The 15,720-nt window shown below is 36.8% G+C and overlaps 1 protein-coding gene across 1 annotated transcript in view; it reads left to right on the top strand.

Annotated features, from left to right (window-relative positions):
• LOC142201133 (uncharacterized) overlaps nucleotides 1-15,720 on the top strand; it is a 279,771-nt gene that overhangs the window by 89,544 nt on the left and 174,507 nt on the right. Inside the window, exons 12-13 of the mRNA XM_075271958.1 lie at nucleotides 3,710-3,956; nucleotides 11,470-11,659. Of these exons, the coding sequence (XP_075128059.1) occupies nucleotides 3,710-3,956; nucleotides 11,470-11,659 (437 nt within the window). The remainder of the gene's footprint in view (nucleotides 1-3,709; nucleotides 3,957-11,469; nucleotides 11,660-15,720) is intronic.

Raw genomic sequence — 15,720 nt, 5'->3', positions numbered from 1 at the left:
ATGTAAATACTAAAAAAAAGGCCAAAATAGTGTTAAATATAAAAGTAAGTTTTCCATCATCAAATTAAAAAAACAAACAAACATTTTCTAGCAACACATTGCCTTTAAGACAAATTAAAGGCAATGTGTGGCTAGAAAATTTATTGTTTTTTTTAATCAAGTTTTATATTTTTAACGAAATTTCGGTGAGGTTTTTAAAATTTTTTTTACGTGTTATTAGCTGTAGTAAAAAAAATCTGGAAAATATTGCAGATCACACTTTGTCCACTAGACTATATACTATGCTGAGACTTCCCATTTATATAGGAGATTTCTGTTCAGCAGTCACCTCACTTTTCAGCACACTGATGATCACAGCGATCATGTGTATGTAGATAAAACACGGAATCCACCAGTCACAATAAGGCTCCGTTCCCACGGAGTAACGCGCCGCGCATTCAGACATGTATACTAGAGATGAGCGAGTACTGTTCGGATCAGCCGATCCGAACAGCACGCTCGCATAGAAATGAATGGACGTAGCCGGCACGTGGGGGGTTAAGCGGCCGGCCGACGTCAAAGCGGAAGTACCAGATGCATCCATTCATCTCTATGGAGTGTGCTGTTCGGATCGGCTGATCCGAACAGTACTCGCTCATCTCTAATGTATACACGTGTCAAGAGTGTGAGCGCCCAAAACAGATCCCATTCACTTCAATTTGTGACGGCTTACAGGCGCTACACATTGAAATCAATGGGAGGCTTTTTAAACCATTGATTTCAATGTGTAGCGCACGTGAGCCGGCACACATTGAAGTGAATGGGATCTGTTTTGAGCGCACACACTCTGACACGTGTATATGTGTCTGAATGCGTGGCGTGTTACTCCATGGGAACGGAGCCTAAGGCCGGGTTGAGGCATTCTGCTCCGGATTAGTCCCAAATGAATGGGCCTAGTCGGGAGGTGTCGCGGAAAGGAGGCGGAATCAGCCGGGGAATCCGCCTGAAGAAAGGGCATGTCACTACTTTTTTCCGTGAACGGGAACAAACCGCTCGCAGAAAAAGAAAATGACTGACTCCCATTGATTTCGCATTGGCCCGCATGGGAAGCAATGAAAGCACACGGACCCCTAGACTATAATGGAGTCCATGAGCTCTCCGCGCGCTCCCCGCACAAATCATACGGACATGAAACTACTTTGTGATCTACTTTCTTGTCCGCATGCTTTCACTGCACACCGCTTGCCAGTGCGTTCGGTAGTCTGTTCAGGGGGTCCCCAAACGGATTACCAAACGCAGATGAGAACCGTGCCTTACCCTCGGCATTCGGGCATTTTGTTTCCCTTTCCACCTGAAAAATGCAGACAGAAAAGCGCTGCAAGCAGCATTTTTCCCTTCACATTTTTTGTGCAGAAACCACACGGACCCCATTATAGTCTATGGTTTCAGTGGGTCACCTAAAGTAATTGCTTTTATATGTGAATTAGGTTTCTCTAGATGTGAACCAAGCCTCAAGGGAAAGTCTGTTTTTTTTGGGTTTTTTTTAAATACAATAACAGACAATAGCTGTTTCTTGTAAATTAGTGCTCGTGCACACGATGTAATTTGGCACTCATTATGACACGTAAACACGTGTCAGAGTCAGCGCTTCAAAACAGAATTCCATTGACTTCAATGGGTTCCGTTTAACGCGCGTAACACATTGAAATGAATGGGTTAAAAAGCCTCCCATTGATTTCAATGTGTAGCACGCGTACGACGGAACCCATTGAAGTCAATGGGATTCTGTTTTGAAGCGCTGACTCTGACACGTGTTTACGTGTCAGAATGAGCGCTGCGTTACATCGTGTGCACGGGCCCTAAGGCAGCTTTTAGGCCACTGCCCCTCGTGACATTTTATAGCCCCTCAAGGTGAATGGAAGAAATCCTGAATCTTGAACGAAGAGCGTATTCCATCTACATATTGCAGAAAAATACGCACAGTGGAAATGCTGCGATTTCTAAAACCATTGCGGTTAGACGGGAGAAAAAAAACTGTGCTAATTCCATCCGCACATTGCAGAAAAGAACGCAGCATGTCAAATTTACCTGCAAAAACACTCGCTTTTTGCCTATATTTATTTTGCTTACTTATATAAGAAGACTGCAGAAAAAAAAATTCTGTGGACACAGCAGAAAGAAATGCAGCAAAAACACTTGCGTCTCGCTCTCTTTTGCTGCGTATTTCATTTTTACCTCCCCCATATAAGTCTATGGAGAAAACAACGCAGTCCTTCCCAGGTAAAATTAGCATGCTGAATTTTTCAAAAACATGTTTTCCACAACAACGGTTGGATTAAATGAAGTTTTATTCACTTTTCTGCACATGCTGCTTTTTTCTCTGCTGTGTTTATGCAACATGTGGCCTCAGCCTAAGACTGGATTTACCAACAATGCTTTAGGCTAAGGCCCCACGCAGCGACTCGTTGTGGATAAGATTGTAGCAGAAATCCAGAACATGTTTTCTGCACTGTTTTTCACAGAAAGTCTGTAGTTTTCTTCTGCAAACTTTCTGTATCTATTATATCTATACGGAAAACACCAGCATTTCTGTATGTATAATTGACATGCTGCGATTTTCAAAAACGCAAGTGTTTTTGAAATTGCAGCATTTCTGCTGCAAATTTTTTTTTTTTTGCAATCCACTTCGCTGGCAATTAGAGATGAGCGAACACTATTCCAAACAGCTGTTACGAATAGCACGCTCCCATAGAAATGAATGGACACAGACTTTGCCGGCAGCCGGCCGCTTAACCCCTCACGTACCGGCTACGTCCATTCATTTCTATGGGAGCGTGCTATTTGAAACGGTGTTTCGAATAGTGTTCGCTCATCTCTACTGGCAATGTAAAAGCATTTTTTTTTTTTTTTTTTTTTAAATCATTTTACAAAAATGAGCACATTTAATGACCTTAGGTGTAATATACATCACATTGCAAATTGTTGTCCTAGAGTTCCCCTTAGGGACTGTGATTACCAGGTCCGATCCATTCCTCAGGTATGTCCATACAGTCTGGTATTCTTCCATAGAGAATAGAGGACTCACTGCATCCACTGAGGCACCTGTGAGTACAGGCTGGAATAAATAAACTATCCCTTATCCAGTCCCCTTTACCACAGCCCGGGGGAACGGTATAAAGCTCAAAATATAGTACAGTATTAGAGCACCATGTGTACTCAGTTATATGAGCCATAGCTGTCCAAACCAGGGTGTTATCTGCATGCAGATTTATATGGTTTTCATGTGTGTGGTCTTTACCCTAATGCTTCACTTTCCAGCTACTGTCCAAGCTAAAAATATACTCACACATACAGCTTGTGTGTCACTGCATTCACATCTCTGTGCTTGTATTTGTGTGTCTATATATATTATATATATATATATATATATATATATATATATATATATATATACTCTACACAAACATATATGTATGTGTTTGTGTGTCAATATATACATATATCTCTATCCATCTATCTGTGTGTATATATATATATATATATATATATATATATATATATATATATATAAACATATATATGTTATTTTGCCGTCAGTAGTGGCCGTTTCGTCTAGTATTTTTTTTTTTTTTGTTTCATCTTTACAGGCAATAAGCATATATATGTTATTTTGCCGTCAGTAGTGGCCGTTTCGTCTAGTATTTTTTTTTTTTTTGTTTCATCTTTACAGGCAATAAGCAAAAGAGATGACCTTCTGCGAAAATCGGAAGCCGATCTCCTGCAGGCAAGAAAAGGTATCAAAGAAAAGACGGTAGAGGCAGAGCACCTTGACAGCGTGGTCAAGAAATTGGAAGAGAGAATTGAGGACGCCGAGAAAAAAATGAATCAAAAGGAGAAGGAAAGCGGCGTACTCCGAGCCGAGATAAAGGACCTCGGTGTAGAGCTACAAGATGTGCATAAGCTGTACAGGGAAACAGGTAACACTGCTGAAGGGTGCAGGAATCGCCAGGGCTCTCTGTGCAAGGTCACGTCCAATAAAGCTTACACCTTCTGTGCAAACGTGTTCATATGTTCACAGCACACACCATGTTCACATGTGCATACTTCATATCCAAGCCCCGATGACCTTAGATGCCTCCTAGATGGATTCTCCTCATCCTTATCAGCCTGTGCTGTATTGTGCTGTCTTGCCCAGATGTTACATTTACATAAATTTTGGGCTTAATATCCCTCTTTTGGGTTTTTTCCCTATTCATCAAATTATTCAAGGTGGCATTGTAACAAGTAAGCCATGAAATAGTTCCCTTCTCTTTTTGTGAACAACCCTATCCGTTCTAGTACGTGGAATTCTATTTTATTTTATTTATTTTTTATTAATTTTACTTTTTCATTTTTTTTTTTTTTTTTTTTTTTTTTGTGCGACAGGACTTGCGGTTTTAGATGTGAGATCACTCGACAAATGTTCAACACAAAGATCCCATTACAGCGTGATTCATGGTTCCTATTTATTTATTTTCGCAGCATTCATAACTGTTTATCATCATTATCTTTCCGTGTGCCAGAAGTGACTAAAACAATTGAACAAAATCAAAATAGTTTTGGTTGTGAAGAAGAAAGTGGAAAAACACATGCAGGCTCCTCCGAGATTGATCTTCCTCTGTTTTATCATAAAGTGGGAGTTAGCAGGTCTGTGTGCCCTGGCCGTCGCTCAAGTGTGATTGCCATTATATCTGAGCGGCCGGCTGGCGTTGTACTAATGCTGCATATGAGGCACATGCACACACTATACAGCCCTTCTACAGCCAAGGAGGAAGTGCCGCACTTCACTACAGTAAATAAGAAAAAGAGAAGCCGACGCCAGCAGTGGATGTTTCATTACAGATGCAGTAGAGCTGAGGTTGTCATGTGGCCCAGCTCCTTATTGATAGCACAATGTGTTTCTTATCTGTGGCTTTCCATGAGACCGCAGCTAGAGTATGTTCACACGAGGCAGACATTTCTGTGACTTAGATGAGAATGGGGGTCGTTTCTGCAGCACATCCATGGATTTCTACCAACCCTGTTCATATGTGCATCATGGCAGCAAATCTGCTAGGTGTGAATATGTTACAGGCAGTGAAATGACAAATTCATCCCTGCTGTACCGGTGTATGCAATAAAAACAGCACAGCCATATTAGCAGTTCTGTAGGGCTCGGGTCACAGCTCTCATGGGTTACTGAAGTATTATATTCTATAGTACTTAAATTATCTATCTATCATCTATCTATTTATCTATCTATCAATCATCTATTTATCTATCTATTTATCTATCTATCCTTCTATCTATCTATCTATCTATCTATCAATCATCTATCTATTTATCTATCTATCTATCATCTATCTATCTATCTATCTATCTATCTATCTATCAATCATCTATTTATCTATCTATTTATCTATCTATCCTTCTATCTATCTATCTATCTATCTATCTATCTATCTATCAATCATCTATCTATTTATCTATCTATCCTTCTATTTATCTATCATCTATCTAGCTATCTATCTGTCTGTCTATCTATCTATTTATCTATCTATCTATCTGTCTGTCTATCTATCTATCTATCTATCTATCTATCTATCTATCTATCTATCTATCTATCTCTCCTTCCTTCTATCCACATTGTAATAGAAGTAATGAATATTAGGCTAAAATATAACCTACTACAATAAATGAAAGAACAACCTCTTTTATCTGTAGGCCATCTATACTACCTTTACATACTTTTACATATATATATATATATATATATATATATATATATATATATATATATATATATATATAGTTCTTTTCATAATAAGGATATAAAGTAGCTTTATTGTGTCACACATGGATGTGTGTGGATATTAATACTGGACACATAGTAACAAATCTATCACTGTTGTAAGATGCTTCTTCTTCAAAGTTCTTCTTTGGAGATAAATCCACCTATAAATAGCGATAATAATAATTACTAATAAATGGGACTCCTTATAGACAAATAGTTTGGGGATTTCTCATAATTATATTTCTGATGACTTTTTCCTTTCCGGGAGACATGAGTGAAAGGAACAATTGCAGAACATTTGTTTCAATTCAGACACTTTTGACTTGTATGAAGAAAGCCACAAAGCGGTTGACGATACCGTATAAGATACGGGCGCCGCGTGTGCTTATATCTGCCATCAAATTTGCGCGTCTCGTGTCGTCATGAGGAGTGTTAATTCAAGGTAAATAACTCTCCCTGCCTGTCATACCTTGGATATGAAGTGATATGAAATCCCACAATGAGTTCGTGCCGCACACCTTTACTGTCAGCCCTGTCTCCACGCCTGTCACATGACTGCCATGCCATCTCTTCCACCTCTCCCTCTGTGTACAGTCTATGAAGGATGACAATGACAATTTTTGAAGTTTTTCGCCATATGCTTAGTACAGAATGTATGTAAAATAGTTCTAAGCGTTATGTATAGGGATACATTGTATCCATTTTGTCTATATGCGTGCGCAGGTATATTTATATGACACATGGCCGTAGCTCGGTGGGCGTTCTTACTAAATTTTAAACATCGACCTTTCCTGTTAAGTAAAAATCTATTATCTCTGTACATAAATTTCCTGATTTGTCTTAAAATGTAAAATAAACCTCACGACTGACTATAGGAGAAAATTTTCATGTAACTAAATAAATAAATTTAAAAAAAAATCAAAGGGCGAAAAGGTTTGACATCCCCTAGTCAAATATTAATGAAGTCATTGGGAATGTTATAGACAGACAATGTCAGCACCTTCATTTTCCACTTCCCTATTCACAGCCTGGCCAGATACTTGATTCTAGATAAAACCCCTAGAGGTCTACTGCAAATTCTTTTTCAATACAACCAGATCATTGCAGATAATTGTATTACATGGGGTATTGATCCAAAATCACCGTTCACCGGAAAACCTTCGTGTATATACAGTATTTGTGTGTATGTGTGGATATATAGATGGCTATACAAGAGCAATTATTATAAGAGTGTTGTTTATTGTCCGTATATTATATGTGTATGGTTTTTGGGTTTTTTTTTGTATGTGTGATTCACCTGTACCGAAAAGCAAGGTGGAAACATCAGAGAAATTACCACTTTACAAGAATCTATTGATCACTTTAAATCAAAGAAGTATGTTTGACATGAGATTACCTGCCAGTTTGAACATTAGGTACACTATGTTATAGCTCGGGGCACTTGTAAGTCTGCCAAAGGGATTGTAAATAAAGCATGCAGCTGCTAGTGCCTCTGGCCTGGGATCAACTAGAGCTCAAGACCAGGCCAGAGGTAAACCTAAACTAATTTAACCCTTCCTATCCGCTCACTGTCCACATGCATTGTATATTGATTTACCCCTGATGTCAGCTAAATTAAAAATATGATATATATATATATATATATATATATATATATATATATATATATATATGTACACACACACACACTGTGGGACTATTAAAGGATTATTATATATATATATATATATATATATATATATATATATATTTGTTCATATATATATTTATACATATATATATATATATATATATATATATATATATATATATATGTACAGACACATATTAAATATATTCATTATATAGGCATATCTATATGTATAGCTAAATATATGTCCATAGATACATATAAATATATATGCACATAAGTAATATGCAAATATGTATGTAAAATATAGATATATATACACATAGATAGATATGTATTCAAATGCAAGTAGATTTATTTATTGATCAGCTATTTTTATTTTACTAGTGATACTCTACCCTTCACTAGCATTATACAATTTATTGGACAGCATCTGATATCATACATATAGACGTACTTGATGACATACATGTTTAATTAAGTTATATATTTGTTGTTAATTTATTATAGTTATAAATTAGCATTATAAATCAGTATAAATCTGCTGGACGTTGACATGTAAAACTAAGTCGTATTTTGATATAGTTATTACAGGATAATTTTTATTATTGGAGGTTTTTTATATAGATAAACCTCTTTTGATTATAATAATAATAATAATTATTAATAATAAATATTAATAATAATAATTATTATTATTCTATTTATTTTACAGCACCATTGATTCCATGATGCTTTACATCTGATGTAGGTTTACACAGAAACCTACACAGATACAAGTACATTAGACTAGCTGAAGTGACCATCTGGTACAGTGAGATTGAGGACCCTGCTCGTGTGCAGTCATGTAATAGTTAAATCTAAATTCAGCTCTGCTGCATCTGTATACAGTGAAACCTCTCTGTGAGAAGACAACCCTCTTGTCCACACCAGATTTCCTCCTAAGTATTATGCCTACTGACCATCTTCCTTTAGAAGATCATTCCCCTAGAAGACCATTTTTCATTGCAATTTTGGTTGGTCATCCTAAAGAGATTTCTTTGTCAATGTATATCCTTAGTATTGCATGTTACAGAGGTGTTTTATTTTATCTGTAAAATCTCAATGTATTGTATTTTATTTGTATTCATGTTAGACGCTGTATAGTTGTAGCGTTCACTCTCTATACATTGTATTTCTGCAGCTTTTTTTTTTATAATTTACCTTTAAATATATGATTGGGTGTATAATCACGGGTTTGGGATTCCTGGAATATATTTTTCAGGCATGCAACATTTTGTGGTGTGAATGGTTTTGCATTAAAGAAGACGCCTGTATATGTGTGGATGGTTTGTGCAGTATATAGTTATTCATGGGGAGCAGGATTGATACATGTTTCGGAATAAATTCAGCCACAGCGGTATCTTGAAGGCTTTTCGGTAGATGGCCTTTTTTCTTTTATTGTAAATGTACCTTGTACACCCCACCTAGGCGTACTAAATAGTATCTGGGGTCACGGTACAGCTGCATGTTCTGCAGGTAGGTTTTACTGCCGGTGCTTTCTATTGCTACCTTTTTTATTTGGCCGCAGTACAGTCTCATTTCCCTAATTCGGACCCGCACTTCTACATTATATACATAGGTGAATCTAATATCCTGCTGGGAAATTCAGGAAAAGAGATTGCTTTCCTATTTTTTTCGAGCTGGATGTTTTCTACATAAGCTGATACACACCTGGTAAAGGGAACAAAATGTTGCCTCATCTAAAACATTCAAGGCTTGACACTTACAAAGCCAAAAACATTGCTTTAGTGGTGGAAGGGGGGGAAAAAAAGCTGATTTACTGTGTGATTACATTTCCTTTATTGGGTAATGGCAGCACTCCCCCCCCCCCCCCCCCCCTAACCCCCCCGCTCCCCTTTCCCCCTTAGTGAGATTTTGTTTTACAGCCTGGAGGGTTTATCTTAGATTTTGAAAGGAGTCTCACTTGAAGTTGTTCATTAGATTGCGTCCGTATTTCAACACGTGTTGAAATTATTAAACGTTCCACTCATTTGCTCAAAGGGATGCAGATGTACTGCGGACTTAACCCTTCACTGCCCACGCTGTGCTTTCTGGGAAGCGCAGTGAGCAGTTCATTAGGCCCTAGTAGTGGTCACATAGATATTATATATAGATAGATATATAATATGTAAATATATATATATATATATATATATATATATATATATATTACACATACATATATATATATATTATTCTTATTTTTTATTTTCTATATTATATCTTTCTATATATTTGCAGCACGTGGAGGACCTGCTGCAGTCGCTCATCTGCATATAGGCCATTAATTGAGCAGTAACGTGAACAAATGACGCAGCCCTCCGTCGGTGACTATATTAAATGTCACCATTGTCATATGCTAATTGCGGAAATAAACAGGTTTAATGATTAAAGAATTAAGCTAATTGAGCTGATTAATTAATTTTGACAGCCCGGCGCCTAATTGTCAAGTGAGGTGATAAATTGGTGGCAGATACACCCGGGTTTGTTATATTTGCCAGAAAAACCTCCGACTTACGGCCCATATGTACTCACAGATGTTCATCAGTTTCTCATCTGTGCAAGAAATAGGAAGGAATTGTGACATTGCCAATCCCAAATTTTCACTTTCTACACGGGACATATGTAAGATTGTTTTTGTTTTGCAAATTTTTGCTTATTTTTGTTTGTTTTTTTATACCCTATTACCATAAAGTTTATGAATATCACATTGAACCCAGCAAATATCGATTCCGTGGAAAACAGTGTACAGGGTAGGGGTCGAACGAAAGTTTTTTCCGTCTCCAGCGACGCTCTTCCTATAGATCTAACCTTTTAGATGTGATTGGCGATGCCACATGATAAATCTTTAAGATACATAGAGTGTGCTCCTGTACACCAGCAGATGTTGGAGATATCTAGCTATATGATATCCACCTTTGCAAGACAGATGATGATAATTCACTGAGTTAAGATGCTTGTCTCACGCCTTCGGGCAAGTTGAGAAAAAGAAGTGCAGGGCTTTTTGGATCAATATCAAAGTGTTTAGCACATTCCTACTGCATGTTAGTTCAGAGATGCTACACTTCAGTCTTCACATCTCTTACAATTACTATTAATTGTAACCTGTAATACAGGATAGAGGTGTGTAAAGTGTACCGTATGTGTATATAGTTTTTTTATATATATTTTTTCACGTATGCGTACATATTTTTTCAGCTTATTTACTATCTGCGTGTGTGTGTGTGTGTGTGTGTGTGTGTGTGTGTGTGTATATATATATATATATATATATATATATATATATATATATTCTCACGTCTTTCTTAGTATTTCCGATTTAAAATTTATTTTCTTATTCCACATTTTATCACCACCGATTCATTTATTATTTTATTTCTCTTTTAATGAAGCCACCATTCTTCAAGCGGCCAGCCGATATTTGTTTTTGATGGGCAGAAGGTATTTTATTCAAATGGTCTCCACATATCATTTTGGACTGCGGTCAACAAAGAACAAAGGGAAATGTCTTTGTCTTAAAATCGCTTTTTTTTTTTTTTTTTTTTCAAGCACAAAAAAAAAAAAAGAGACCTACTAGTGTCTCCTTTATTCAGTCTTGATCTGGTAGCAGAGCACCATCTATTGGTTGACCTTGAAATCACTCGCAACGCTTTGGAGCAACGTGATAATACATTTAGTGATTCAAGTCAGTGAATAATCAAATAAATGTGTGCGGTGCTTTATTTTCTGCATCAGCGGTCAACCCTGTGATATTTGGCGGATTTTATTTGCGTATTTAGTCTCTAATGGTAGGAAGAGTTTGTGGGAAGTAAACGGTTAAATGCAGCTACATGTTATAAATCCATATATTTTTTTTTTTATATATAGTTAATATAAAAAAGTTTTTATTTTAATCAATAATATATATATATATATATATATATATATATATATTTATATTTTATTATTATCTAATATATTTTTTTCTGACTACACCATACTGTCTTATTTTTCTTGTATCCTTTAGCACAAGAACTTGCCAGTCAAGAAGAAAAACTTCTTCTACTCGAATCCAGCTTGAAAGCGACTCAAGAGCAGCTAAGTGAGCAAATAGCTGAAACCGTTCGCCAGGAACAGACCAGCAGAAAATCCCAGACAGACCTGAAGACCCTTAAAGAACACCTCACAGCTTCAGAGCGAGAAACTAGTGACTACAAGTGAGTGACTACTCCTCACCCCCTAAAGCGAGCGAGATGACTGAGAAAGTCTTCTCGTGACTCCGTTCCCGAGGTGTTAGTTCTAGTTATTGGCGTTTGCGGCTGTACTATGACGCTGTGTTTTGTGCATATATGTGTATAGCATGTAACTTTGTTTCATGGGATTGATTGTCACACAGTTGTAGGGATTGTATTTCAGTTTGATGAGGGACGGTAGGGAAGAAGGTGCCGGCGTTCTTTTTAGAAGTCTACCATGACAGAGAAGTGTGGGCGAAAGTCTTAATTTTCCGACACTGGAGAGAACAAAGGTTACATATGGCTCTTGTTGTCTCCTCTTCTTTGTCAGAGTAGCTGGCTTGAAGCAAGATGGCACCAAATTATACCTGAGCGCTCTCATTACATTGCTTTCCTGTTAGCATACTTAAGGAGGACTGCGAAGAATAACAGTCCTATAGTATCATTAGCTAGCGCTGGGTCTACAGGCTAAGAGGCCTCTGGCTCGCTTATGTGTAGTTGGGTACTTATAGACAACCCCAATCCTAGTTCGATTTTTCCATATTTAGCTTTTTTTGATACGTTTATATATCCACCTTGATCCTACAGGTGCCTTTAGGGGAGGCATCCACGTGAAGAGTTAATTCCTTCAGTCTGCAGACAGTACAGTACAGACGGTTCGAATCATTTTCGGCAATTTAACCCTTTGGGGCCGGATTGATTGTGTGTTGGATAACTCCCTGAGCTAAGATAGCGTAGCAGGTTTTACCCGTTGTCACCCTGACAAACTCAGCTCTGCTACATATATACAGTATAGTTGCAGGTAAATTTATTTGGGCCCCACGAAATCGTCGTGACTGACAATGTGTTTCAATTTTGGCGTTTCTGCTTTTGTTTCCTGATGTAAAAAGCTGTCACTATCACTTGTCAGATGCACATGCCTCTGTGCTGCCTCCACTTTAATGGAATCGTCTCCCGTATTTTAAACATTTTTTGTTCTTTTTTTTTTCTTTTTTGGACGTTCATACCGAAAAAAATAAAAAAAAATAACCCGATACCCCACTTAAAAGTGCTGAAGAAGTTTCAGATGGCGTTACCAAGCCTTGAGAGCTGAGATGGAGGGTCTGCATTTGAGCAATATCTGCATATTAGATTTACTTAATTTAATTGTAAGGACGGAGCGACGCCTTGTGTAGCCATAACATGTGCTGGAGGATTGTTGTGCAACAGGCAGTGTCGGTCCAGTGAATAAATCTTAGGTCATGCGTCTTGCAAAACACTTAAAACTAAGCTGTGCAAGTGTTTCTTAAACTATCTGCAAAGTATCTGAAGCTCTCCTCCTACCGTGTGGATGGTGGCCTACCTTTTATGTGTGTTCCTGTATCCGTATTAGCCCGGTAGATGGTCATATAGGCAATAGAAGGTATTCAGAATATTCATACAGCTGGCTACGCCATTGTTTTAAGCCTTCTAAAATATCTATAATAAAATTACAACCCAAAAAATAATAAGTATAAAAAATAAAATAATAATAATATTATACAAAAGTCTGCATTTCTCTTCGTAAATAATCTCAATAATAATTCTGCTATAATGTACATATCGGTGCATTTATTAATCAGATCCAAATAAACAAAAAGAAATAGTCATCCCTATTTATTCCTACATTTTCTCTGTATGTGTATTTGTTAATCTTAGAGATATTTCCTCCTGGCTTCATGACTGAACAGTCCAGCGTGTAGATAGCAAGGCTGGATTCCCAGCACAGACCTGCTCCATGTAAAATACTTGTCCAAAGCTTCTAGTGGGTGGCTGGAAATCGTAATAATTTGTTGCATCGATTTTTGTGCGGCTGTGCAGCTGAGGTCCCCAGTGAATAGATAGGAATAGACATTTTATTGATTTGCTTTTCATAGTTATATTTGCAAGGCTCCATTGCAAAATAATTTAGACTTTTAAACTCTGAACCGAGACATTATGAAAATGTGATTTTTCTGCCTAATCTTATAACTACTTAAAGGTAAAACACCTGCGCACGTGGCACATCTACCTTTCCAATACCTTTTATATGGAGATGAGATCAAATCTAGTTCCATGAATCGTTAGTGACTTTAAATCTATCAACCTATATTCAACTACCAATATGTGATCTATTCATCTATCTATCTATCTATCTATCTATCTATCTATCTATCTATCTATCTATCTATCTATCCATCTATCTATCCATCTTCTCTCCAGCTATCAGGTTATATTCAGCTGTTAATGTACTATATATTTGTATATTTATCTATGTATCTATCTATGTATTATCTATCTATCTATCTATCTATCTATCTATCTATCTATCTATCAATCCATTTTCTCTATCAAACTATATTCCTATCTACCGTATATAGTATCTATCTATCTATCTATCTATCTATCTATCTATCTATCTATCTATCTATCAATCCATTTTCTCTATCAAACTATATTCCTATCTACCGTATATAGTATCTATCTATCTATCTATCTATCTATCTATCTATCTATCTATCTATCTATCTATCCATCCTTTATCTGTCTGTCTATCTATCCATCTTCTCTCCAGCTATCAGGTTATATTCAGCTGTTAATGTACTATATATTCATATATTATCTATCTATCTATCTATCTATCTATCTATCTATCTATCTATCTATCTATCTATCTATCTATCTATCTATCTATCTATCCATCTTCATCCACAGACAGCTGTTATTATATTCATCTGTCTATGTATTATCTAAGTATTCATTTATCATCTGCTTATGTATCATATATCATCTATCTATATTTCTATCATCTGGCTATTTTACCATATAATATCATATTCTCTTTTCTAATAATCAATTTTTTTCTCCGTTTAGATTTTTCTCTCTCATAACTTTTTTATGTATTTAACCTATTTGAGTTTATATTTTCCGTGACGTTAAATTTTATAATAAGGCAATCTTTCCTTTGAGCTTGCGGTTAACAGGATTAAGTTTACTTGAAGTAGCCTTATATAATCCGACTATTTTTATGGGCACTTTGTGTCCAGAGCTGCTTTATGTTCTCAAGATGCACTTGAAATCAGTAAACCTATGGGTAAAATCCAATTGATATGGTAAGTTTCAAGATGAGGATAAAATAGAAATAATCTCCATTGTTGCGGGAGAGTTAATGTGCCAAAGTTATAGTAAATGTCCTTTTTTTGTGTTTATCTGGTCACTCTGTGTATTGATTCACTTAAAACACTATTTACTTTCATAGGTTGTGTGCCACTTTTTTGTAGTAGGAAGTAACCAGTGCTGTCAAGGAACCATATGCGAAAACATTCTGTGACAAAAAAAAAAAAAAGGTTTTGGTGCTCATGGCTACAAGTCAGGGTCCCCAGTACAGGCTATAAAATTAAAGTCAGATTCTGGTTTATAAGGAACTAGTTTTCACATGTGAGGCCTATAGGAACATCCTTAAGTTACTGTTTGTCTGAGACTTCTTCACTTAAAGGGGTTGTCTGGTTACCCATTGATCATCTCATCGCTATAGGTCCAGCTTCTCGACACCCCATGATCAGTTGTCTTTGTTGAGTAAGCCATTTTTTCCGCAGCAGCTACTGTAGTGGATGGGTAGACATGAAATTGAAGACTTTTCCTACATGTATTGCTTTAGAAATGCTGCTTTGTTTGCCTGCTACGTGAACTTATTCCTCCCATTGTTTACACACGTTGCTATAACCACAGGGCTATGAGATAGGACAAGGGACAGTCACTCACTGATCAGCAGGACAATCTGTTTAGCTAATTGCAGTTTGCTGATAAAGCCAAGTCTGTATGTAAACACACAGATAACACTGAGTCCTTCTCTACAAGCTTGCGCATATTATCTGATCTGCATAAGTATTATGATATTTTTCAGGCCCATTCAGCAAGGGTGAAGAGACTGCAGGCAGACTACTGAAACATTCAGATGGGAAAACCCCTTTAAGTCAGTGGTCAGCATCATACAGTATTTTACAGAGTTTGCTGCAATTGTAAGCAATTTGCAGAAGCAATCCCAACCA

Source organism: Leptodactylus fuscus, chromosome 4 (assembly GCF_031893055.1).
Source record: "Leptodactylus fuscus isolate aLepFus1 chromosome 4, aLepFus1.hap2, whole genome shotgun sequence".
Lineage (NCBI taxonomy): Eukaryota > Metazoa > Chordata > Amphibia > Anura > Leptodactylidae > Leptodactylus > Leptodactylus fuscus.
The sequence above is the reverse complement of the archived record's forward strand: the minus strand, read 5'-3'. Positions and strand labels throughout refer to the sequence as shown.